Source organism: Equus caballus, chromosome 1 (genome assembly GCF_041296265.1).
Source record: "Equus caballus isolate H_3958 breed thoroughbred chromosome 1, TB-T2T, whole genome shotgun sequence".
In the NCBI taxonomy this organism is placed as follows: domain Eukaryota; kingdom Metazoa; phylum Chordata; class Mammalia; order Perissodactyla; family Equidae; genus Equus; species Equus caballus.
The window spans coordinates 48869679-48897376 of NC_091684.1; the positions used below are offsets into that span (position 1 = coordinate 48869679).

The following is a 27698-nucleotide window of genomic DNA, read 5'->3' on the forward strand; positions in this document are numbered from 1 at the left end:
GAGTCACCCAATGTGCAGGTTGTCAGCTGAGGCTGACTGAGGCAACGCTCTGCCTTCTTGTTTCAGCTCTCATAATGTAAACGTATCCTTTTCACAGTTTGTTTAGTGCTACTTTTTTCGCATTTTTGTGATTTTTTTGGTGATATGGCTGTTTATAAGGGCCCTCCGAGTACAGTGATGAACTGTTGTCTACTGTACCTAGGTGAAGAAGGCTGCGCCATGCCTGACAAAGAAAACACATGGGTTACATTAGATTTGTTCAGGTATGAGTTATAGTGCTGTTGGCTGTGATTTCAATCTTTTTTTTGTTTTTTGTTTTTCTGATTTTTCTCCCCAAATCCCCCCAGTACATAGTTATATATATTTTCAGTTGTGAGTCCTTCTAGTTGTGGCATGTGGGACGCCACCTCAGCGTGGCCTGATGAGTGGTGCCACATCCACACCCAGGATCTGAACCAGCGAAACCCTGGGCCGCCAAAGTGGAGCGCGCCAACTTAACCACTCGGCCATGGGGCCGGCCCCCATGATTTTAATCTTAATGAATCAACAATTAAATTAACTAAAGTGTCTTTAAACAGAACACACATTTAGGTACTGCAATATGATTCTGACTGACCACCTGGGGTCACCATCAGACTCCACAAGTTAAATGACACAGTCCCCAGGAAGACTGCCCTTACTTCAGATGCCAGTCACAACTTTGGGGGGCCCCAGGTCATCTACACTTCTGACCAACTGCCTACAAAATCAGTGGTTCCAGTGACTGCCCCTCCCCCGGGCATAGGTTCAATAATTCACCAGAGTGACTCACAGAACTCAGGAAAACACTAACGTGTGATTACAGTTTTATTATAAAGGACACGTAGGGCGAGGTTTGGGAGGATCCTGAACACAGAGCTTTTGTACCATTAAAAAGCTTCTGTTGAAAAGAAGAGAGAAGCTGATGAAAGATAGGTAATGCAAGACTAACCAAGAGCTTGGCAGTCTAGAGCCATTTATGTTCAAACAGCCTTGTAATCTTCATAAGCCCCTGACGCTACTGGGTAACAGGATCATTGCTACCTATTTTTTAAATTTTAGATTCACCAAAAAGACATTATTGATTCATTCAGTAACATGTGAGGAACACCTACTCTGTGCCAAGCAGTGTTCTAGGGGCTGGGGAAGCAACAGTGGACAGGAATGGCAAAGCTTCTGCTCTCGTGGAATTTCCCTTCTGGTAGGGGCAGGAGGGGAAGATAGACAGCAAATAAATTTTAAATAGACTAATATGTGTCTGATAGTAATAGGTGCTAGGGAGGAAAACTAGACAGTGTAAAATGCCTGAGAGACGAGGCACTGCCTATTTTCATTCAGGGAAAAACCTTCTGCGGCATTGATACCTGAACAGGGACCTGCGAAGTGTGGGCGAGAACTGTATGAGTATGTGAGAACAGAAAGTTTCAGGTGAAGGCAAGTCCAAACCTCAGGGGTAAGATAAAGGAACTGTAAGACGGGCAGTGCCAGCTTAGCCATAGGGCTAAGTACGATAGGAATGGTAGGAACTGAGATCAGAAAGGCAGCTGCAGATTAAAGAATATAAGGTTCAAGAAGTAATTGCAAGTATTTTGGATGTTATCCTAGTGTGATGAGAAACTATTGGAGAATTTTCAGCAGGAGAGTAATACGATTTCACTTATATTTTTAAATAATCATTCTCACTGCTAAGTCGAGAAAGAGCATAAGGTGGCAAGCAGGAAGGCATGAGAGCAGTTACGAAGCTAGTGAGCAAGCCTGGAGAGTGTGGTGACTTCCACTAGGGTGGTAGCGCTGGAGGTGGTGAGAGGGAGCCAGAGTCTGGAGAGGTTTTGGAAGTACAGTACTTTCCCCTCATCCGCAGTTTCATTTCCGAAGTTTCTGTTATCTGTGGTCAACAGAGGTCCAGAAAATATTAAATGGAAAATTCCAGAAATAAATAATTCATAAGTTTTAAACTTCGTGCCAAGTTGAATAGCATGATGAAATTTTGCACCATCCCCTTCTGTCCCGCCCAGGACATGAGTCATCTCCTTATACAGTGTATCATGTTGTATATGCTACCCTCCCATTCGTCACTTAGTAGCCTTGGCGGTTATCAGATGGACTGTCGCAGTGTTGCAGTGTTTCTGTTCAAGTAACTCTTAGTTGACTTACTAATGACTCCAAAATGCAAAAGTAGGGATGTGGCAATTAGAATATTCTCTTACTCTGCCTAATTTATAAATTAAACTTTACCATAGGTATGTATATATAGGAAAAAACAGTGTATATGGGGTTCAGTACTATCCTCTGTTTCAGGCATCCACTGGGGGCCTTGGAAGGCACGCCCCAAGGATAAGGAAGGACCACTGTAGAACCAACAGGATTTGCTGGTGGAATGGATTTGGCATGTATGGAAAAAAAGACCTCAAGGATGACTCCCAGTTTTGTTGCAAGGACAAGTGGAAGGACGGTGTTGACATTAACAGAACTGGGGAACAGCAGGAAGGAATCTGTATATTTTTCTAAGTCTTTTTGGAAGACTTAGTGCTCTAGTGTAGCTGAAATACATTGTGACTATACTATTTCAAATTACTTTGGCTGCCAAATGGCTAATGGCTTAAAACTTGTAAAGTACAGTGCTTGGGACTCAGTTAGGGCTCAATAAATATTAGCTACTAATACTACACTTTAGATCACATGGGTAAATTATTTTGTAAAATGTCCAGAACAATCAGACCCAAAATAAGGATAGTCCTTGAGAAAGTAACCCAAGTTTTTTTTCTGACTTAGTGATTAACCATCCTTCTAGGTAAAGGGAGAGTGTTCAAGTGTTGAATTCTCAGAAGAAACTAAATTTGAATGCATGGCTTTCAGACTTGTTTTCTTGGAATAACTGGAATGACAATTAGACGTCTAAGACGTAGAGATTAAAATAGTAAGCTCCTAAAAAATGTTGCTGGGGAAGGATATTTAACATTTGTAAACCAGAAAATTTATATTGCTTTCAATCATATTGTATTCTGCCATGTGCTCCAATGTTTAGTTCCCATGAAAATAAACAGAATGTGTGTCTTACAACAGAACAACTGGCAGAGCATGAGCAGTCGCCACATTTCCTGTTGCTTATTTTAATCAACTTTATTGAAGTATAATTTACATATAACAAAATGCAACCCTTCTATGAGTTCCATGAGTTCTGACAAATAGACAAATTTGTGTATCCACCAGCACAATCAAGTTAGATAATATCGCCATCATCTCTTTCCCAGTAAATCTCCCTCCACCTTTTCTGGTGGCCCTTCTTCTATTTATTGTTGGAGATGATTAACTCCGAGTCACCATCTCTGTCCAGCTGGGGAAACTCAAACTTATGAATGAGTCCTGCATTTTTCTCCTTTTGGGGAGACAGAGGGACTTCTATTCCACATACCTGGTGTATATGGGGTAGGGGAGGGGTGTGAGGAGGTGTTAATGAAGTTTGTCAGAGTTTTATATAATATTCTTCTTCTCTCCAAGTGCTTTTAGAGGGATTAAAAACTATGTCTTTCTGCCTCTGGGTGGGACATTTCCAACTTCATGTTACTAAAAGACGAACACATGACATGCTCTAAAATGTGGAGGAGGGAGAGACGGCTGGTGTAAGGGGAGAAGGGTGGGTCCACCAGCCCTGGATCCAAATCTCAGCTCTAACACTTACTAACTGCAAGACAGTGGGCAAGATTAGTTAACAAGACTGACCCTCACTTTCCTCATCTGTAAAAAGGACAATAGTGGCCTCATGTACTGACGTCCTCTGCCTGTGCCTCTGCCTCCCTGATAATCTGTGCACTCTGGCGGGCGGGGCCGTGCCTGCCCCCGCTGCACCTCCCAGGCCTGGCCCACAGGAAGCAGTGATCCAGGTTGTAGAACCCAGCGTGTGGCTCTGAGTGTCTCATAAATCTCTTGGTTTCACTCAGATTTGGTTCCCTCAGAAACATTCTTTCTAAAGCCCCTTTCCTTTCTGCCATTCTTTTCCCACTTTCACAAAATGGACATGATGGAGAGAGGAAAAGAATTGTAAGAGGCAAAAGGCTGAAAATGGCTGCATTAATGCTGAAATTGCAAATTTTTATGTAGAAGCTTATTTCTTCATTTTAAGGTAAAACTTTTACAGATATAGAAATATGACCTAATTTTTTCTCTTCTTGTTCAGTTTCTGTTTAAGATTTTTAAAATGTTGGTTGCTACTTGATGAGAATGCATTGAAGCACTAATTATACAAGGTGAAAATATTTTCACTACAGGAGAGGCCACTGAACTACAGAAACTCCACTTAAACTATTTTCTCAATGTAATTAATATTCTCTCCTAGTTTAGAAAAAACAACTAGCATGCCTTTGGATATTTCTAAATAATTTAATAGTCCTAACTCATGACTAGAGCTTGACTCTCTTTGAATTCTGGTGTGTTTGGGTTTATACTCAAGTTTCTGATAACTTAGGGAAAGCGTTAAACTATTTGGGCTGAAGCTCTCTGACCTATCCAATGGGGATCATAATGGAAATATATTTTAGTATGAAAATGCTTTACAAAAGAAAAAAGCATTGCAATATCAAGCTGTGTGCTTTAAAAATTTAAAGAATGTAATTTCATGGATTCAGTCAATGTATATTTATTTAGAATCATACATAAAACATAGGGGGTTGTCCATTTGGGAACTCTGAGGGTGGATTCATCCATGACATAAAAATCTTTGTGACCTTGAATTAGAAAACTAGAGAATGAACCCCAAAACAATTATGCTAAGTGAAAGAAGACAGATCAAAAAAACAGAGTATATAAATGATGAAAATGAAAGCTAATATATAGTGACTTGAAAGCAGACTAGTGTTTGCCTGGGGATGGAGGAGGGAAGAGGGGATGGTGAGGAGGGGATGGAGGAAGGGATTACCAAGGGGCACAAGGAAACTTTTGGAGTTGATTGATATGTTCATTATCTTGATTATTGTGATAGTTTCAAGGGTGTATACATATATCAAAACATCAAATTTCAAATATGTGAGTTTATCATGTCAATTATATAAGGGAGCTTTTAAAAATCCAATTGATTATATATACTTGGGTCTACTTCTGAACTTTCTGTTCTGTACCATTTCTCTATGTGCCTATCCATTCTCCACTACCAAAGTCTATTAGTTTTCATAGTTTTATAGTGAGTCTTGAAATCTGGTAGTGCTAATCCTACAACTGCATTCTTTTTCAAAAGTTTTGGCTATTCTATTTCCTTTGCCTTTCCATACAGATTTTAGAATTCCATTGTGGATTTCTAAGGGGGAAAAACCCTGCTACGGTTTTAATTAGGATCACGTTGAAGGGTCAGTTTGGCAAGAATCGACATCTTAAAAACAGGGAGTCTCCCAATCCATAAACATGGTATACCCTCCCTTTATTTAGATCTTCTTCGATTCTTTAAATTAAAAAAAATTATATGTGTGAATAGATTATATCATCTATGAGTTTTAGTTCAGGATTTCAAATGTGGTTTTATAAAGTATTAATTATTGAAAGAGTTGTTAAGTCTAATAAGTTTGAGAATCTGATCTGAAGAATTATTATATAAGAGAGGACTGATCTTCAGTGTACACCAAAATGCAATGGTTGGTGAAAAGAATGATTCAGTAAAAGAGACTGAGAAGGTAGGAGGTTGGAGAAAAACAAGAATGATATATCAATAATCCTGGTGGGGCAAAAAGAGAAAGTTGACCTAAAAGTAGTAGAGAGAGAGAATTGAAAGTACAGGAGGCAGAGCAGGATAATAATTAGCAATGTCTAGGCTATGCCCACCGGAATGAGTGGCTGAAGCAGGGGTGGAAAACAGAATCTTAAGAAGTGAGTGGTCAGGGACTGAGAGGGCAAGGTGTTAGGAAAATCACCTATGTATACATGGAAATCACCAAGAATAACTTCAGTCACTCAGGTGGAGAATATGACTGTAAGCCAGGTGCTATATCTGACATCGCTGGAGGGTCTGTGAATAGACGACTGCAATAAGGAGGGAGAGCAGGTACTTCACAGGAGTTTGCTTTCGCTTTTGTTTTGTTTTAAGGAAGGAGATGGGAATAACAATGATTCTGGAAGAGGCTACAGAATATCTATCACCTCCTGGCCTAAAGTTATTTAGGTGGTGTTTTTTAGTCACCACTTACCTTCAATATCTTCTTCTGAAAATGTAAGGAATCGTCAAATGCCTTTTGGAAGGATTACTATAAACACTTTAAAAACACTGTGACACAAAGTTATTTGTAGATTTGTTATGTGGAAGCATCTAATATGTTATCTGCTATTTACGGCTTAACTGAAAAGGATATGAATATCACATTTCAAAGAGTCAAATACTTGAGCCCTTTTGTAAAAGCAAATTCTCTACAAAAGCTACAAAAAAAAAAAAAAAGATTAAACAGCTGGGAAAAGCTACACAGCATATCTTTGTGTAGTTCCTGAGCATACATCTGATGAATCATCCCACTTGAGGTTACGCACAATTACCATATATCTAGAAATCAGAAATTAAGGATAAACCCACTGATTGCTTTGGATAAGTTAAGTCCAGAGTCCCAGATGTTGTCATTCTTAAAAGAAGACTTCTTAATTTTATTTTCCCCAAGAATATATTCAGAACAAATTACAAGGCTAAAAACCATAATAGTATGCCCTCTGGGAAAGACGAACAGGAAATGCATCAGGAAGGGAAACTATGGAGTAAACAGACATTCTTCCTAAGAATTTTCACCCTTTGGTATATTGTATACTAATAACAGAAAAAAATAGGGAGAAAGTGACAATTAATGAATTAAAGTAAAATTCTGATTTAGGGAAACTAAAATCCAGCTAAATTGTCAATAAAACAGCACTTTCAAGTTCAAACAGTATTTTAGAATTAAGTAGCCTCCGCACGTAAAAATTGAACCAAAACTACTAGTTCAATGAAAAAATAGTTTTAACATCAACTGAACTGGAATAGAAAGTACACTTTTAACATAATTTTTGTCATAGAAACCTAACAGTTTGTATACACTTGGAAGAAAAATCAAGTGACATGCAAGTTCTCACCAAGGAAGTTCATGAATAAGACAAGATTGCTGAGGATACAAAACCACTCCCCAAATTATAACAACACAGTAACATAAATTGAAGACGGCAACACTATGAGACGGCCCAGTGGGTTCTACCTACGGGCGGTGATGGGTGGAAACCTGGATGAAATTAAAAGAAGGAACAAGAAAAGAGATTTTAAATTTTGCATATGCAAAGTAAGAATTGTCCTGCTGCCTCTGCTCTATCAGCAGAATTAAATATCCACATTCTCACATGATCTGACATTGCTTCCTATGAAATCGTGGGCCATGACAAGCCGAGAATCAATTTCCTGGTGCCCTACAGGAGTTGGTGTGAGATTGGAGAATGTTGTTGATTGCATTGAGACCTCCCTGCATCATGCCCTTCCTTCGGGGTCTTCCTACACTGACTCTAGATTTGGCAACAGCAGCAACCTTGACTCAAACAAGCTTGAAACCTGTTTGCATGTTTCAGCATATTCTCTTGGACCCCCACTACCACTAGCAGAAAATGCCTGGGCTAGCCTGCTGATAGAATGTGAGAGTCACCTCATCCCAGTCATCCTAGACTAGCTGACAACCCTCCCTGCCCAGGCCCCCACTCAGATGATCTGCCAGCTGATTAGAGAAACATGAGTAAGTCCAGCCAAGATCCACAGAACCACCCAATTGACTTGCAGACCCATACAAATAATAAAGGGGGGTTGTTTAGACCACTTACATTTTGGGGAGTTATGAAGCAATAACTGCTGACAGAGTGGTCAGGCTAGCCCAATATTTAGATTGTCCTCTCTCTCTGTGGCATAACCTGGATGGGTTAGGGTCAACCATAATAGGGAGTGGAAAATGAAAGACCGATGAGAAGTAAAAGTTATGGTATTATAGTTTCCTCACAAATTTACAAAAACAAGTGATCTTTTTTTAACTGGATTCAAGCCTCAGAAGCTATAAAGCTGCTTACCTTAAGTTTACCATCTTCAAAACGTGTGAGGTGATACTGTTTAATCTTCCAGACTAACAAGCATCCACACAATGCCTCACATTCATCATCTTCTTTGTGCCCAGCCCAAGGCACTTTGTCAAATATTACTAATTTTAAAGGCCTTCCTAACTTCTCTCAGAAACATAAAGCTTCAGCTTAAAAGACCTGAGAGTATCCAAACCATGTCATTTATGCCTAAAGCATCTCTTGAATGTTAGATGGCAAGTACAATGTAATTAATGAGCATATGCAGAATGTTTTCTTCAGTTGACAAAGTAGTTATCATTCACACACAAAAAAGGCCAATGACACACACAATAGAAAAAGACAAGTCTATTATCACAGGATTCCTAAGACCTGTTGCAGGAGGAAGAGTTAATGGCCTGACACAGCTGATGAACTTTTCTTCCAATTGAGAATGGCCAGTATTATTTCGAGCCATTGCTGATTGTGTTTTGTCACATTATAAACTCACTTCTTTCTCTGAAAGAAATTTCACTTCTTTCTCAGCACTCTTTCCTGGTTTTCAAACAGCTCCAGTTGCTTGGATCAAAGTGTTCCAAGTTCTACTGCACACTCCACTCCCAAAGAACTTGTTGAAAATCTCGCTACTCAAAGTGTGGTCCACAGACCAGGAGCATCACAGATCCCATTCAGAACATGCATTTTCAACAAAATCTCCAAGTGATTATTTTTACTTTTAATTATTATTTTCACTTATTATTTCATTTCAGGTTTTATTTAGTTCTTACACTTAGCTGTAACTTGGGGACTATAGCAGTGGTGACTCCCTGGTATTTTCAGCAGTTAGGCAGCCAGTCTTAACAAAAGACACTTCACACAGTATTGCTCCTCCCCACAGTATTGCTCCTCCACACAGTGCACAGGAGCATGCACTAAACAGGAATGCCATACAACCTTCCAGAGCCTCTACTCAAGATTGCTAAGAGACTATGAATCACAGACCCTCTTCCTCCTGCATGCTATCAGAACTGACTCCCTTCTCTTTCACAGCCCTGCTGGATATTGATAAGTATCAATCATAGCCCCAATAACATTTTATCCCACATTTATATGGTTTTTTCTTTCTACCAGATGGTCCATATCTTGAGGACAGGTACTGAATCTCCTGTTCAAATTTTTAAAATCTCCAAAGTCAAATACAGTGCCTAGTAAAGGGAAGGTATTTGACAGTGTCCTCTCTTTTTAATTAATGACAGAAAGAATAACTTGGTCACTAATTAACTGATTCATGAAATTTAAAATACACGCAAAAATATCTTACCTACTCCTGAAGCTTTAAAACTATATATTTTCATAGTCATGTCAATTTGTTCCTCCCATAGTTCACTTGTCCTATTAGGTTGATTCCAAAGATTTTAGTCTATGATAGAAAAATAAATATTCAAACAAAAGAGTTTACATACTTTTTCATTTCCAGTGCATATGCTTCTTTCAATTACATCCTGTCGTAATCATCTCTGAATCCCTAATGATTCCTATAGTCTCTGGTACATAACATGCACTCAAGTATTTGTTAAATGAATAAATTAAAATTACCGTTGTTCGTTAGCATATTACAATTAATGAAAAAAGCTCCAATGCAAAACATTTTAATAGGTTGTCAAATATACAGTTATTAGAATTATCTAAATATCACTTATAAAAATCGGTATATCACATTAGATGATTCTATAAAATAAAAACACAAATCACATTGACAATAACCCCTGCAGTCCAGGAATACCCCCATCAATAGTACAAATTACAAACACATTAAAAAAAAGAGACATTGTTTAGACATTTAAACCAAAGTAACTTTGACTAGACTAAATACATTCATTCATCAAGTACAATAAATTTAGCATAGTCACTAATAACACAATTTTAGGTGCAATTTCACATGCTTTCATAAATCTTCCAGTATAGCTCCCATAGTAAAGTGTCTTTGTGCACACCATTTTCATTTATATGCAAGTGCATCATACATGATAGTTAAGACTATTTTATGTCATAATTAAATTTGTTAATATGTAAGTGAACACCAGGCCAGATTTTAACCCCAAAAATGACAAAGCTTAACAATTAAAAAACTTTTTGAAAGTATATTCTAATTTGTTTAATCAAATGAGTACTAGTTCCCCTTACTAGACTCTATCAAAATAAGAATTTAAACATTAAATCCCCAAAAATGGAGACTCCAACCTTCTTAAAATATTAACAAGTATTTTAAGTAACAATACAATCACTTTGTAAGCCAAAAAGTAATTTTATATTCATTGCCAAATTTAAAATACCAGTGATTTGAAGATAAGATTGAGGCCTAAAGTATTTGTACTAAATTGTAAAATACAATTTTAAAAATGTGCAGTAATTTGCTTGTGAATATGTAATAGAATGTTTTTCACAGTAACGTTATGTTAAAACACTACTCTAAATGGACAGTCTAAGTAAACGTACCCTTACCAGCAAGAAAAGTGAAAAATTAAGGCCTTTTTATGCTATCTATAATCACTACCTGAACTCAGAAGTCAAATAAAGGTTACAATGCTACAAAGTATTATTTTTAACCTCTCTAACATATTGGTAATGCTTCAACTCAATAATTACTTTATCTTTACACAAACTCAAATGCTAGTTAACTTTATTATCTTTAAATGCATATTTCTCTGTATCTCTATTTTAATTAAGCCCTCAACCCCACCCCATGGAGAAAGAATGTTGGAAGTGATTAGGGCTTCGTCTGATTGGTTCACAACTGCATATTCAGGGGCTAAAAATGCTTGGCACATGGTAGACATCCAGTAAGTATTTCTGAATGAACTAAGAAGCCTGGCCTCCAAAGGCAACTCGACTTGTTTTCCTTTGCAAAGCATTAATAGAAAATTGCTACCTCTTTACAAACCCAAATTGACAAATTTTTAAAAGAAATTGATGTCTAGACTATGAAAACGTAGGATGTAATAGAAGAATAACTAAGGCTACAAATACATCAAATCAAGGTTAAAGGCACTGAATAAGGAAGATTATTACAAAGCACTGTAAACAATTTTTAAAGCAAATCAAGCTTAAGTATCAAATGCCACCTGCTAAGAGAAATTGGTACTAAATGACAATGCTTTAAGAGTGGACAAAATTTCTGTAATTTCACAAATAAAACTTTCATTGTTCTACCGTTTTCTTTCATCCTACATCTTCTACAATAGTCTAAATCCTAGAAACAAATGTTTTCAGTCACGTAAAACAATAAAAGTGCCAGTGACATATCTCTGAAAATTAATTCCTTTTTCTTAAGTTATGTTGTAAATTTGATATGCAGATGTTATAAAGACGATATGAAGAACAGCATCTTGGAAATCATAAAATAGCAAATTGTACTCAATCAAAATGCAGAAAAAAGTTATTTGGTTGAACACAATCGAAAGCCCCACAACAGCAAATTGTAGTGTAAAGAGGCATAGTAAGTACAATCTTTCCAGACAGATAAAACAAAGAATAATGAATACTGAGTTGAAAATACCACAAGCTCCATGTCAGAGCCATTTAATATACACATTTTCACAATTGTTTCTTGAAAAACTATTTAGATAAAATATTTAGTATTTATCAACTTTTAATTTATTTGAATCTATGCAACTTCCATCCATATTAAAATATCAATTAATGTAAATACTTTATTATAAAACTATTACACAATTTAAATTTTTATTAGAGAAATGTATTATTCACTATCCACAATTGCTTATAGTCCTTTTTATGAGTGTATTCCATAAGAAATACACTAAAATCATTACTTACATTTCCTTAGGGGGAAAAAACTATGATAATCCTATTAACCCAAACTATATCCTTATTATTCTTATTTCTTAAACATTTAAATGTTTAACTATGCTTGGTGAATAGTGATTATTCAGCCCCACAGTGGTAAATTTCAGCATAATGTTAAATGACTGGAATAGATAGTAAAATAGTCATATGTAGATTACATAAACAGATGCTTATTCTGTTACATGTAAGCTTACTTGTAAAGTAACACAAGATGGGCATTGGATGACAGTGATAAAAAATGTAAACAAACAGAATTAAATGTTAATCCCTTCCCTGAAAAACAAAAGATAAAAGCGCTTCTTGTTTTATTAAAACAAAACATGATCTATTGTATCAAAAAGTAAGACACTGATTTTACAAAACTATATTTCCAAATACGGATAAAGAAAATCTGGAACAGTTGATTCAGACTTTATTGAGCTAAAATGTGCAAAAAATCTGATAATACTTAAACTTATTAAATTGATTGTACATAGGCTGATTGATATCATCCCATACAAAAAAAGCCTCATTTTTGTTCAGATTCAAAATAGTGTTTAATTATCCGAGCTTAAGATTTATTGAACCACTATCCAAATAACAACAACAACAACAAAAGTCTGTACTGTAGGAGACAAAAAGTATAAAACTAAAAAGTTTCTGACTACTAATTATGACTGAAATCATCCCCACAAAAAAAAGCAACAGCAATACCCATTAGGCAGTAGAGAAAAATATGAAGTCCTTATGGAAAATACTTACAATGACTCTAAATAAAAAATTTTAAACAATAACAAAATGCATATGGATTTTAAAGTTATTCAGGTTTAACAGATTTACTAAGCATAGAATTCAGAATATGTGGTACTTCTGTTTGTGCTCAGATATTTGCAAACGGCGCTCAGAGAGGGTTGAGAAGGTGAAATAAACCTAAAATTGTGATACTTTCCTCCACATCAAAAAAAAAGATGTTTGGATTTAAACGTTTAATTTGTAACTCTAGGGGAAAAAGTTTAACAATTCACAACTCTGAAACATTTTCCAGGAATATGGCAAAACTGTTAACTACTTAAATGGGTTATTAGTGAATCAAAGTGCAAGTAATGACAGCATAAACATCTAACCTATTTGCAAATTTAATTTCAAAGTTTTAAGTGTTTTCAATAACAAATAGTTATTTTTAAAAAGGTAGTGGATGTGTAAAAGATAATACTTAAGAATCTAATTTTTCCAGGGAAAACAGCATTGCCCTCCTCTCCAGGAAATTAAAATTTCTCTCTTGAATATGATATAAAACTTTTGGGTGAAATAGAAGCATGGATTTAGATATGCACCAAACTCTAGAGGATGCACTAATTTACACATAGCACTTTTGGTAACATTCACAATATTGCATGTTGTTCTTTCCTGCTTATTAGAATTCTCAGAAAGACTATTTTTAGCAACATATATTTATACTACTGCTTAATTAAATGGGGACATTTAAATATTCGGATTTTAGAAGAAAAAACTCAATATTTATTTAAAGGAGAAATAAGATAACGCTTCAATCACCCACCTTTTTGAAGCTGCAGTTAGAGGAAAAGGTACTATATGGTTTCTAAAACTTTTCACAAGGTAGTACATTTTCCCATAAAGTAAAGATTTTAAAACAAAACACCTTGTTCCTTGCAAGTTACTTCTCTCTTCTCATCCTGGTAAGTGTAATTACTAGTGCCCTTAATTTCAAGATTTTTGTTGTTGTTGTTGTTGTCCATTTCAATTATCTTTTTCATGAAGTGTAACATTTTGAAATATGAATATAAAGGAAAATTAAAGGGAAAATCTGCTTTTGAAATGGAAAATTCTAAATCATTTCACTAAGAAGCACCTTTGATATGCTGGTCTTAACTTTTAATATAAAACCTAAACAGTACTTATTTCTGAAGTAGAATTTTCTCCAGTTTTAATAACTTCATACATAGCAATACTAAGTATTTCAATCTGTGCTTTCTAGATTTTTGAAAGTGTTCTAATAATGTAATGAGTTTAGATATGGCTCATTGTCAAGGTTGGGTGGACAGAGATTTCCTGATAAATTGGCTACAGAAAATTGAACTCAATGACTGAAAAATGGTTTGTGTGTTGCTTGAGCCAAATACATGTATAAGCCATGTACCACCACATTCCCTGCTCAACATTCCTAAGTTTCTTTATTCTTCATAGTTTTCTAATGAACAAATAATTAGTTTTCCTGAGTAAGATTATAAAAAAGTTAACCCTTCTACCAAAAGTATAAAGACAAATAAAATGTAGATTCACAATACAAATTTCTTACATAGCATTACAAGTATAGAGATATTGACTGCTGCTGCTCTTCATTATGATTGCCCCACCTCTTAAAAAGACTGCAGCAAAGGATTCAATTATCTAAAATACTTTGCAATACAGTAATTAAATGCTTCAGCCCATAGACATATCCCTCATCTACTGTATTACTAGGGAACACATGAGCAAAATCTATCATTCGTACTTCTACTTCTGCAATCTCTTGGCAACCAGTGGGAAGATGGTAGAAAACCTTTTCCAGTTGGGAAAGCACATTTCCATTTAAATGTTCCTGGGACATGCTTTTCCATCCATTGTCTTGCTCTATATTTTCAACTTTCAATGAAGTCTGACTGTGATGCTTTTTTGAATACATTTTTCTGTGACGAGCATACATCTTGGACAAGCTTTTGCCTACTGACGACTCTATTTTTCCATTCACTGTGGAACTTAACACATGAAAGTTATTATTGTACTCCAGTACGTCCGTGTCTGCAAGTTGTCCTTTGGACAAAAACTTCTCTGCCAAAGTTCTGTCATTTGATTTTGTAGTAGATGGCTGAGATGAACCTTCATAAACAAACAGTAATGAACTTGCATAAAAGTTAAGCTGCTTCTGGCTTTCAAACCACTGCAGAATATTCTTAATCTTCTGAATGCTGGCAGCAATAGCATCTTTTCTTAAGCAGAATCCATTATGAAAAAACTTGGAGACTCCTATAAAAAGGAAAATATTAGTATTATAGTGAAATAGCTATCACTTGGGAAGTAAACTCATCTTAGATATAATTCTTCAACTTTTTCCCATCACTCCTTGAAATTAACTGAACAGGTAAGAATTCCAGTCAGACACAGAAACTTGGACCTCAACTTAATTTCTGGTGAAGATGCCCTTACTAGAAAACATTTAAATGACACTTAGGTAAAGTGAAAGATTGTATTCGGACAAAAACATTTACTACAGGTAGACTGATGGTTTATTTCTCTCTATACATATTCTCTTAAAGAATATCATTCCAACATTTGTTTCATTTGCTATCGTGAAAGATTTGATAGTAAGATTACTTGTTTGTTAGAATAACACTCAAGAACTAATCTAAAACCTAGAGTTAAATCGTAACCATTTTTAATGGTGTCAACAGCCCATTACCAACATAACAAATTGTACCTGTCATAAGTTTTTTGTTTTCTATAGTACTGATTAAATCAGTCTTTTCACAAAAGTTATGCTCACTTTGGGGATCAGCACTACTCCAGGTTGAGTATGTTATTCAAAATTGACTTTTAAATGTTTAATATATCAGATTATTAGGCCTCTTTTAAAATTATCTATGCCTAATTTATCATAATTGGGAATTTATGGGCATACATAATTTGATTTTTGTTTTTAAATAGCTTATTCCTCCACTCTGGGATAGAAACTGCTAAAAAACATTCAGATTAGCCTGGAAAATATTAATCAAGAGTCAATTGGACTATTATCTTGCTATTGATTAAGTATACCAAGGCAGAAACTAATTGTTAAGATCACACTGTGGATGTTTGTTTTCTATACATAAAATAAAAATTATTCTTCAAACTCCTTACACTATTCATAAGCTCTTCCTCATCTTAGGTAGAGCTAAGAATAAACTCCTAATAGAATAGTATTTCCAGAAATCCAAGATATCATTTCTTTTGTAATGGCCATAAATATTTTAGAAGCATATATGTTAACAGACTTTATTTAAACTACTTTTAAAGCCACTTGTTTATTCATTATGTAGCTTATATAGCTCAACTATATGAAGGAAATTTCAATAAAAATACATTACATGCTATAACACACATTTTAAAGTGTGTTATAAAACAAGCAGTTTTAATATACTATAATCTATATTCTATGATTTCAAAGACAATCTCTAGTTCCAGTACTTGAACTAGATGGTTGGTTCACAGATATCCATTACTTTTTTAAAGTATATTAATAAATAAAAAATGAATAAAAATGTAAAAGAGGGCCATTCATGGACCTATGGTTTTGGTGTATCATGAACTAAAGATTATGATTAATCTAATTCTGTGCATCTAAGGTTTATTTTTTTTAAAGTTTATTTATTTATTATTTTTTGTAAAGTTTATTTATTTATTTATTTATTTATACCAACAGAGAGTTAAAACTGAAATCACTTGAGAATTATTGTGACAACCATGCAGTAATACAGGCATTGAAATATGGTTTTTCAATCCTTACCATCCTTTAGAGTTTCTTTTGTTAAGCTTCTTCCATAGTGCTGGTTTTGTGTTTCATAGGTATCAGAATGAACATGATAAACCTGTCAGAAAAAGCACTGAATATTAAAAACTAATATTCCTTGACCATGTGGAGTTTACCCTAGCAATGCAAGGATGGTAAAAGATGGGAAGATCTACTCATATATTTCATTCTAATGGATCTAAGAAGAAAATCACATCGTCACATCAACAGATGCCAAAAACTCATTTAAGAAATTTATATCCACTATTGATGAAAATTCTTTAAAAGGGAAATGAATATTCCCAATATGAAAATTATCTATCTCAATCCAACAAAAATTAGTTTCAAGTTTAAAGTGGAAATAAGGAAGTATCTGTCGTAAAACACAAGAAACTTCCACAAAAAGTATTCTCTTACAATGTCTTCCATCATCATTACTATCTAATATTGTTCTGGAGTTTCTAATAAATGCAAATAGACAAGAGAAAGAAATCAAAGATGTAATAATTTGGAAAGGAGGAGACAGAAATATTACTCTTTGTAGGTAATAGTTATATACTGTAAAATCAAATGAAAAACTAATACAAACAATGAAAACGAAATGGTGACTGAGTACAAATTAGTAAACAGAAAACAGCTTTCATATATACAAATAATTGTTTAGAAATTGTAATGGAAGATCCCATTTACAAATGCAACAAAAAAGAAATAAGACATAGAAATAAACTAAATAAACGTATGATCTTTAAAACAGTCCTAAGACATACACACAAACACACACCCATGTTCTCAGAGAGGAAGCCTCAACATCATAAAAGATAGCAATTCTACTTAAGTTAATCTCTACTTAAAATGAGATTATAATAAAACACTGACAATTTTTAACCATATAAGCTAATTCTGAAGTTCATATAGAAAAATAAGAATAGCCAGAAAAAATCGAAATAACATTAGCAACGAGGGACTAACTTTGCCATCTTACTAGACATTAAAACAAACTTATTTTTTTCCAACTTAATTGAGGAATAAATAACAAACATAACTGTACATATTTAAAGTGTACAATGTGATTATTTAGTATACACAGACATTGTGAAATGATTACCAAGATCAAGATAATTAACTCCCATCTCGTCACATAATTAACTCGTTTTTTCTGTGTGTGTGGGAAGAATGCTTAGAATCTACTCTCAGTCAATTTCAAGTTTACAATACCATAATTATTAAATATAGTCACCACGCTGTATAATAGATCCTCAGAACTTCTTCATCTTATAACTGAAAGTGTGTACCCCTTCACCTACATCTTTCCATTTCTCCCTCCCCAAGCCCCTGGAAACGACCATTCTATTCTCTGTTTCTATGACATTGGCTTCTTTTTTGATTCCACATAGAAGTGATACCATACAGTATTTGTCTTTCTTTGCGTGGCTTATTGCATTTAGTAAAATGCCCTACGGGTTTATCCATGCTGTCACAAATGGCAGGATTTCTTTCTTTCTCATGGCTAATATTTCATTGTGTATATATACCACATCTTCTTTATCTATTCATCTGTGGACAGACACTTAGGTTGTTTCCATATCGTGGCTACTGTGAATAATGCTGCAATGAACAGTATCTCTTTGAGATACTGATTCTGTTAAAATATATTTTAAATACATATGACAAGTTTGTATGTTATGATATTTTAAATCAGCAGAAAAAGATTAATTATTTATTAAATGGTGTTAGTATGATTAAGTAGTGATCTGGGAAAAAAAAAAGCTGTATTTACACTTTATGCAAGGATAAATTCCAAATACATCAAAGATCAAAATGCACAAAAGGAAATGATACAAGTGCCCTCCCCCCATCAACATGAAAGAATCTTTGAATAACTGCTAACTAGGAAGGTATTTCCAACCAAAACTCAGCAATTTCCACCACATAAAATATTTAAAAAATGTTCACAGTGTTTTTACCATGGAGAAATCAAAACACAAATAGACAAACAGTATTGGAAATTTATGACAAACAAAGGACATATATACTCTTATGGGAAAATAAACAAAGGACCTGAAGAGTTCACGAAAATCAAACAGCTCTCAAACATACCAGGACCACAGCCCTCCCCAAAACCGTGACAACCAAAAATGTCTCCAGACATTGCCAAATGTCCCCCTGGGCAGCAAAAGTGCCCCTGGTTCAAAACTACTGCTCTGTATCCGGCAGATGCTCATATCTACCAAAATTATAAATGCACATAAGCCAAGCAATTCCCCCCTAGAAACTTATCCCATAAATATGCTAGCTTACTGGTGGAATGAGGTAGGTCTCTGGTTACTCACCTGTAATAGCAAAAGATTGGAAACAATCAAAGAATCCATCAAAGAGAACTGTTCAAATTATGGCATGATATGTTAAATGGACAAAAAAGGAAGATATGCAACAGTGTTCAAAGCAGGATTTGTGATAATAGAACACATATCAGCAGTACCTGTTTTTCTGTTTTTGGTGAGGAAGACTGTTGCTGAGCTAACATCTGTGCCAACCTTCTTCTATTTTTGTATGTGGGACGATGCTACACCATGGCTTGATGAGTGCTGTGTAGGTCTGTGCCCAGAACCTGAATCCACGAACCCCGGGCCACCAAAGTGGAGCATGCGAACTTAAGCACTACACCACTGGGCCACCCCCTGTAGTACTTGTTTTTAAATGTGTAACATACCTCTGGAAGGATACGCTGGAGAAAAAAATAGAATACGGTATTCTCTGTGGAGGGCGACTTCTCACTCTGCATATTTTTATATTTTTTGGAGTTTGAACCACACAACTTTGTAACTTCTCAAATTTTAGTTAAATACATTTTTAAGAAGCATTAAGAATATATTAACTTAACAAATTGATATTTTGTAACTCCCAGTTTCGCATAGCTAATTATCATCTATCTCAAATGCTTCAAGTCATTGGAAAAGTTCAAATACAACCATGTTCTTATATACACATACAGCCCATTAAAGAGAGACAATTTATCTTTAAAAATTGTTACTATGAATGGAAGAAAGCACTTTATAAACACCAAAAATTATATTTGATTACAGGAAAAAATGTTTTTGTAGGAACACTTAAGCACATCCAAAATGTTTATAAAACAAAAACAGAAACAACTTATGTTCTCTATACACATAAATATGTTTAAAGGAGGATTCTCAATGTGATATAGGTGTTACTTAGTGCTATGGTGGTAATCATACTGCAATATGCAAATGTATTAAGTCAACCTGTTGTACACTTTACACTTACACAATATGTCAATTATGTCACAATAAAAAGGATGAAATTGAGAAAAATAATAATCTGAATAAATTACAAATCTGCATAAAAACAAAAAAACAGAAAATTTTCAAGTCATAGTCATATAAACTACAAACCAGGAAATGCACCAAAAAAAAGAGGATTCTCAAAATAAAAAGAGTCACCATTCTACTATTCAGCGGTATATTATCTGAGCTAAATTAAATTTCACATATGAGAATCTAAATTTCACATATAGACTAAAGCTAAATAGTTTCAGTTTACTGATATTATTGATATTTGTTGATATTCCCTCTCCCTCTATTTATTTTTACGTTACTAGTTAAAGCTAGAATGGAAAGAGATCTGAGAATTTCTCCAGTCTCTACCTACTTCCCAGCCTTGGTCAGTAGCAAACATATTTCTAAATCAAAATTTATACTCCCATCTTGAAAATATGTAAATATGTAGCAAAAAAGGTACCTAATTTTTTTTTAATGGAAAGGAAAGCTGGGAGACACGAGTAGGACAGAATGACAAGCAAAAGTAAGCTCCAGCACTTACTGGATCATATTTCACTATATAAGTTGATTATTTTATATGAACTTATGTCAGGTGCAAACAAAATGAAATATCTTTAGTGAAATACATTTCATATTAAATCAATTCATGGGAAGGAGAGATTTGAAGACAGTGACTCAGTATTATAAAGAAAAAAGATATACAGAGTGATTCTGATTTTTAGATAACGTGATCAATCAAGATCAAAAGAGAAGTATCAAGTAATCAGGAATCAGTGGTTAAGAAAGGTTATTTCTCTCCAAAGGGTATTTCTTTGTCAAAAATTTAAGTTGTCACAAAAAACATACAGAAACATCTAAAAATTAAATCATTCTAAAGTCTTAATTACATGTTTTAATTTCAGGTGAATTTCTACAGATTTTATTTCAATAATAAATCCCTATAATTACATAGCACATGTCTTCACAGTCAATACAAAAATTGGAAAATTAACCATGTACACAATAGTTAACTCTTAAGGACCCTATTTCAAAAAACCAGTAAGTCTCAAAGCAAGTTGCTGATATACTAACTTCTCTCAAGTATGATCCTTTAAGACAATATACACTCCACCTATCCATATATGGTATGCTCTAGTCACCTTGCATAAACTCCTAACAGTTCACAATATGCTCTGCTTCTTCTTGGTTTTCTAGCTATTATTTTCCCTTGCCACCAGTTCAAAATACCACCTTTTCCAAAGTCACTCTATACCCCTCCTCTCTTGACTCCCTTTCTCTTATAGGCCCTATTATGTTTCTATCTCTTTTAAAATACATATCTTAACAAATCTTCTTATTCTATCAATGGTGTCTTATCATCTACCCCATGTTGGAATCAAGGAAATAAGAGTATAATTGCTGAAAATCATTTAAAAATAAAGAATTCCTAAATCAGCACAGAAAATCAGCAAGTTATTCTGCCCACGAAATTTCTTTCACTACTGGTTAAACATAACAGAAAACTATTTAAAAACATGTATTTGGTGAACCTCCATCTACTCAGTGATATCCAAGGTTTTTTTATTTAAAGGCATGACTGTCCTGGGGGGAAACTTTTAAAATTTGGAACATCAATTCTAAAATTATCCAAGTCTATCTTTATTATTAGTCTATAAACCCACTGTGATTAAAAAATTCAATGAATTTATCACCTACTAAAGAAATAAATCATTTGAAAAAATTAATCCTAACATTACTCCTGTGAAAATTCAAGATTTATCTCCCAATCTGAATATTCCAGAATTGTATAATTAAATCTATATTCACATTATCATTTTATTTCACACTTCAATCATGCCTTTTCTCAGATAAGTAAACAATATGTAATTATAAACTGTCAAATACTATATAAAGGAAGATATGAGAACAAAAAGAGGGGAACCCAAATTGGCCTACAGATCCAACATAATCCATACCAAAATCCTAGCTGGCACTTCTTTGCCAAAACTGACAAGTTGATCTTAAAATTCACGCGGAAATTTAAGGGACTCAGAATAGTCAAAACAATCTCAAAAACGAAAAACAAAGTTGGAGGTCTCACAATTCCTGATTTCAAAACTTACTCCAAAGCTACAGTTAATCAAGTTAGTGCGGTTCTGAGAAAATACGTGCAAATCACATATCTGATAACTGGTTAATATCCAAAATATAAAAGTACTCATATAATAGGAAAAAAAGCCAATTTGATTTAAACATGGGCAGAGGAACTGAATATACATTTTTCCAAAGAAGGCATCTAAATGGCCAACAGAACATCAAAAAGTACTCAACATCACTAATCATCAGGGAAATGCAAATCAAAACCACGATGAGATAGCAGTCACAGCTGTGAAAATGGCTATCATCAAAAAGACAAGAGATAATAAGCATGTGTTGGTGAGAATATGGAGAAAAGGGAACTCCTCGGCACCAGTGGTAGAAATGTAAATTGGTGCAGCCACCACGGAAAACATTATGGAGGTTCCTCAAAAAAATTAAAAATAGAAATACCATATGATCCAGCAATTCTATTTCTGCGTATACATCCAAGGAAATGAAAATAGGCTATCGAAGAAATATCTCCATGCCATGTTCACTGCAGCATTATTCACAGTAGCCAAGATACGGACAACCTAAAGTATCCATGAATGAATGAATGGATAAAGATATGGTATAAAAATACAATGGAGGGGCTGGCCCTGTGGCTGAGTGGTTAAGTTTACGCACTCCGCTGCTGAGGCCCAGGGTTTCACCGGTTCAGATCCTAGGCGCAGACATGTCACTGCTCATCAGGCCATGCTGAGGTGGCCTCTCTCATGCCACAACTAGAAGGACCCGCAACCAAGAATGTGCAACTGTGTGCTGGGGGGCTTTGGGAAGGAAAAAAATTAATAAAAAATAAATAAAAAATAAAAATACAATGGAATATTATTCTCAAGTGAAGGAAATCTTGCCATTTGTAACAACATGGATGGACCTTAACTGCATTACGCTAAGTGAAATAAGCCAGACAGAGAAAGACAAATATTGTTTGACATCACTTATACATGGAATCTAAAAGAAAAGTCAAACTCATAGAAACAGAAAGCAGAAAAGTGGTTGCCAAGCACTAGAGGATGGGGGAAATAGGGAGAAGCTGGTAAAAGGGTACAAACTTTCAGCTATAAGATGACTAAAGTCTGAGGATCTAATGTAAAACATAGTGACTACAGTTGATAGCACTGTATTGTATACTTGAAATGTGCTAAGAGAATAGAACTTAAATGTTCTCACACATACACAAAAAAGATAGATGTTAGGTGATGGATGCATTAATTAACCAGATGGGGGGAATGTATACATATATCAAATCACCACAATGTACACTTTAAAACTTTAAATATCTTACAACTTTATATGTTAATTATACCTCAATAGAGTTGAAATTAAAAAAAAAAGACAACAGTGTGGTACTGGCATAGAAATAGACAATCTGGATCAAGAGAATAGAACTGAGAGTCTAGAAATAAACACACATTTATGGTCAATTTACTTTTAACAAGGGTGTCAAGACCATTCAGTGAGGGAAAGAATAGTCTTTTCAACAACTCGTGCTGGGACAACTGGACATCCATACGCAGAAGAACGAAGCTTGACCCCTTCCTCAAACCACACCAAAAAATTAACTTCAGGGGCCAGCCCTGTGGTGTAGTAGTTTAAGTTCAGGTGCTCTGTGTTGGCGGCCTGGGGTTCATGGGTTCAGATCCTGAACGTGGACTTGCACACTGCTCATGAGGCCACGCTGAGGCAGCATCCCACATGGAAAAGAGAGGGAGACTGGCACAGATGTCAGCTCAGCGGCAATCTTCCTCAAGCAAAAAGAGGAAGATCAGTTAAGATACTAGAGTCTGGAGAGGGATAATGGTGATAATGGGACTCAACAGATATTTGGGAATTAAGATTGATAGGATTGATGGATAGCTCTGAGAGGTGATGGTGACTGTAAGGTTTCTAGTTTACAAAACTGAATGTAATGGTGATTTCTAATTTATTGAGATAGGGAATAACAGAAATTTGTTGCTATGTTATGTTTGTTAGTTTCCAAGAGGGATGTGTGTGTCAGTTTTTTATGTATTAATCCTAAATGTCTTTAAGTTATCTAAGTAAAATGTCTAGTAGGCTGTTAGCTATACAGATCAGGAGATCAAAGAAAAAGCAGAGGCTGAAGATATACATTTGGGAGTTATCAATGTAAGTGAAACTGAACCACTGAAAACAAAGGACACTGCTTAGGAAGAAATAGAAAGAAAAGAGAGGGAGGCAGTAAAATGGAACTGAGCAGAATATCTCAACGTTTAAAGAATAAACAGAGAGAAATGAACTGGCAAAGAAACCTGCACAGTGGCCTTTGGAAAAAACCAGGCGAGAGTGCAGTGCCATGGACACAAAGAGGAATGTTTCAAGGAGGACCAAGTCAGCCTTGAAGGCTGCTTTTCTAAGTGACATAAGGTAAGTAATGAAAAATACCATTTGAATTTAGTAACATGGAGATATCATTAGGGACATCTTAGTGAGAAGCCAATCTGGTGGCATGATGGAGCAGAAGCCATATTGGATTGGACTGAAGAATACTAAGTGGAAAGTAGCGAAATGGAAATAACTAATTTGGTTGTGAAGGAGAGGCAAATTAAATCCACCGCTGGAGAACAGGGCAGGGTAAAGGTAGGTTCTGATGTTTTGTTTTTTAAAAAATTGAGAGTGATTTGAACATATTTAAAGCAAAAAGAAAAGAGTAGAGAGAGACAGAAGTTGAAGATATGAGAAAGACAAGAGAGAATCAATTGTGTTAGAGGTTTCTGAAAAGGTGGGAGGGAATGAGATCCAGAGAACAGAGAGAAGGGCTGTCCTTAGACAGGAGGATAGAAAATTCTTCAGTGTGACAGGAAAGAGTAGAGAGGGAATGAAAGCACTTGCAGGTTAGGCATGTACATCTGTAAGCAGGAAATTAAAGGAAATCCTGTCTGATGGCTTTCATTTTTTTCTGAAGCAGAAGGCAAAGTCATCTGCTAAAAGTTGAGAAGTAAAGTGGAAAGGTGAGAGATTTGAAAACAGTGAAAGTTTAAATAGTTGCCCACTCAGATTCCTGTGGAATGTTTATTCCTTGTTTGTTTTAACATTACTCCATTACCCTTTTTTCTCTTTACTATATACCCACATTTAATTACAGTTCCTAAAATGAAATACTTGTATCAACAATTTCTTTAGTTTATTTACAATCAGAATACCAAATTCAACTGTGCTGTTATAACCATCACATTAACAGTTCATCTATAACGCTTCCTATTAACTCTCCTGCTTAAAACTCAAAAGACTCATATACCATCTTACATGAATTTCAAAACTACCCATTATGCTTATATAGTTAAGCAGACATGAGAGTGAGGTCATTTTACACCATCTACCCCCAGTAGACCCATCAGATGAGTGCAGTCACAGGAGGGACCCTAGGGGAGACTAGCAGAATTGTCCACCTGAGCCCAGCTCAAATTGCCAAACCACAGAAGCATGAGCAAATAAAATAACTGTTTTAAAGCACAATCTGAAACAGTGACCTAATTTTAATTTCCTTTTTCTATTTTAAAATATATAAAAATTACTGAATATATAAACAACACTTTTCTCATGCGAAAATCATAAATATCACATTTACTTATCATAAATTTTGTACCTAAACATAAGCTTGTTTAAAACATTCATTCATCTATTTAATAATCACATATTATATGTCAGAATCATTCCAGACACTGACCATGTTATCAGTGAACAAAAGAGCTAAAAATCTCTGCTCACATTGGGGAGTGAGGGACAAATCAATTCCAAATATATTATCTTTTGATATATTAGTAGTATAATGACATCTGTAATTTTTCAAAGGAAAAACATGTAAAGAGAAATGTGTGCATTATATTAATAATCACTCTTACCCTCATGCCAAGCACCAAGAACCCAATCTCTTCCATTAACGGGTACTTGCTGACCTGTTGCTGAATCTTCTCAGAAGAGGCAAAAGGATCATAACTTTTTCGCCCTATCTTTACATCCATTATACAGGGCTTACTAAATTTATGGGTCACATCTTCCAGTTTTAGGTATAAATCTGTTATTAAAGAAAAACCTTAATTAGTATTAGGCAAACACACTACTACTCAAGTAATTGTCAGGTGAAAACAAAATGAGGAAATCATCTGAGCATTGAGATCTTTGCTGATTTTTTTACAGTCATCATCACTGGAAATAAATCTAAATACAAATTCTCTCTGAAAAACGCAATTAGCAAATTATTTCACTAGAATAGACCTTAATTTGAAGTAGGTCAATCTTGAGATTCAGTAATTTAAATGATCAAAGGCATTTTATTGCAGGGGAGCCTCACTTATAAAGCAAGGCCACAGAATGGATATCTAAGGACACTTTTTGAGCTAGGCCCCTCTGGGTAGAGTGGAGCAGTACTTTTCAATTTTTAGGTGAACAGACAATATGTTGTAAAACTCATCCAAAAAGTCCGACAAACTAAGCATAAGATAAATGTTCTATCTGGAATGGTTTAGTTCATTCTGACCAAGGTCAAGGAAATAAACTACATTAATATGATATTCGGAAAATAATTACGATTATTTGATCTGATGTAACTTGCAAGTAAAGACAGAATTTTACATATTAAAAAAAATGGAGAGAGTTTTACATATAAGTACATATATATGCATGTGTGTATTTGTGTGTGTATAAATCATAAAGATAGATAGTAGAATAACTGGACCGACTTTTTTAAATTCTCAAACACTCTGTTTAGGACAACAGATTCTGATGAAGCCCATCTGTCAGAGGTCCAAGGACCAGCATTTGTGAACCTCAGATCTAAGACAGTATTCTGCAATGCTTAGTCTTGGCATTTGCAAAATAAATAGAAGGACATCTACTTTTCATAAATACATGGAGCTCATTACAAGAGGTCACACTGAAGAGAAATATAGTTAAGTTTAAAAGGCTATGTCCACAGAAGATAAATCTAGCATTTATCTATTAATTTATGGAAAGTATATATATAATTTCTATAGTTTCTTAATTTTTTGAGGTAAAGATCCTGAAAATAACTACCAGGTACTTCAAAACATACCACTTCATGGCTGGTTATAAGCAGACTACTAAGTAAGATTTCTCAGTGGCTTTACCAATGACATGGTTAGCATGCTCAAAACATTTATATACTTCATGCTGTTGATGATAGCACAAGATTACACAACGTTACTATGAAGGAAGGAAGCTTTTCTATTTTACATATATTTTCAACTTAAATATATATAATTAAATATTATCCTAAATATAAATTAAATATACTTATATCGTTTTATAATACATTAAACATTAAAAATTCCTATAGATGGGCCAGCCCAGTGGCGAAGGGGTTAAGTGTGCATGTTCTACTTCTTGGTGGCCCAGGGTTGGCCGGTTTGGATCCCAGGTGCGGACCACCGCTTGGCAAGCCATGTTGTAGTAGGCATCCCACATATAAAGTAGAGGAAGATGGGCACGATGTTAGCTCAGGGCCAGGCTTCCTCAGCAAAAAAAAGAGGAGGACTGGCAGTAGTTAGCCCAGGGATAACCTTCCTAAAAAAATAAAATAAAAATTCCTATAGCAAATTTTCTACTGCTGAAATATAGTCCTGACACTCTAAGAAAGAGAGGCAGAAAATTCCCCAGTATCAAAGGAGAAAAAACAGAAACATTTGAAACATTGTGGAAAAATCAAAAGACCTACAAATAACTAAATAGTAAAGATAACTAGTTCCTTTAAAACAAAGACAAGGGAGAGGGCATTTAGGGAGTTGAAGGAAGACTTATTTAGATCCCCTTAATGAATATCGCTGATTCTATAAATTATGAGAATATGGGTTCCAAGTTTCATCAGGCTCTTCCCC

The 27698-nt window shown here is 34.9% G+C and overlaps 1 protein-coding gene across 2 annotated transcripts in view; it reads right to left on the minus strand.

Moving 5' to 3' along the window:
• Positions 1-9673: 9673 nt before the first annotated feature.
• The window catches only part of IPMK (inositol polyphosphate multikinase), a 41232-nt gene continuing 23207 nt past the window's right edge, over positions 9674-27698 (minus strand). For both annotated transcript variants that reach the window (XM_023643441.2, XM_023643438.2), the window contains exons 4-6: positions 25707-25879; positions 16424-16505; positions 9674-14907 (exon numbers count right to left, since the gene is read on the minus strand). In XM_023643441.2, coding sequence (XP_023499209.1) covers positions 14285-14907; positions 16424-16505; positions 25707-25879 — 878 coding nt within the window. In that variant the 3' untranslated portion in view covers positions 9674-14284. The remainder of the gene's footprint in view (positions 14908-16423; positions 16506-25706; positions 25880-27698) is intronic.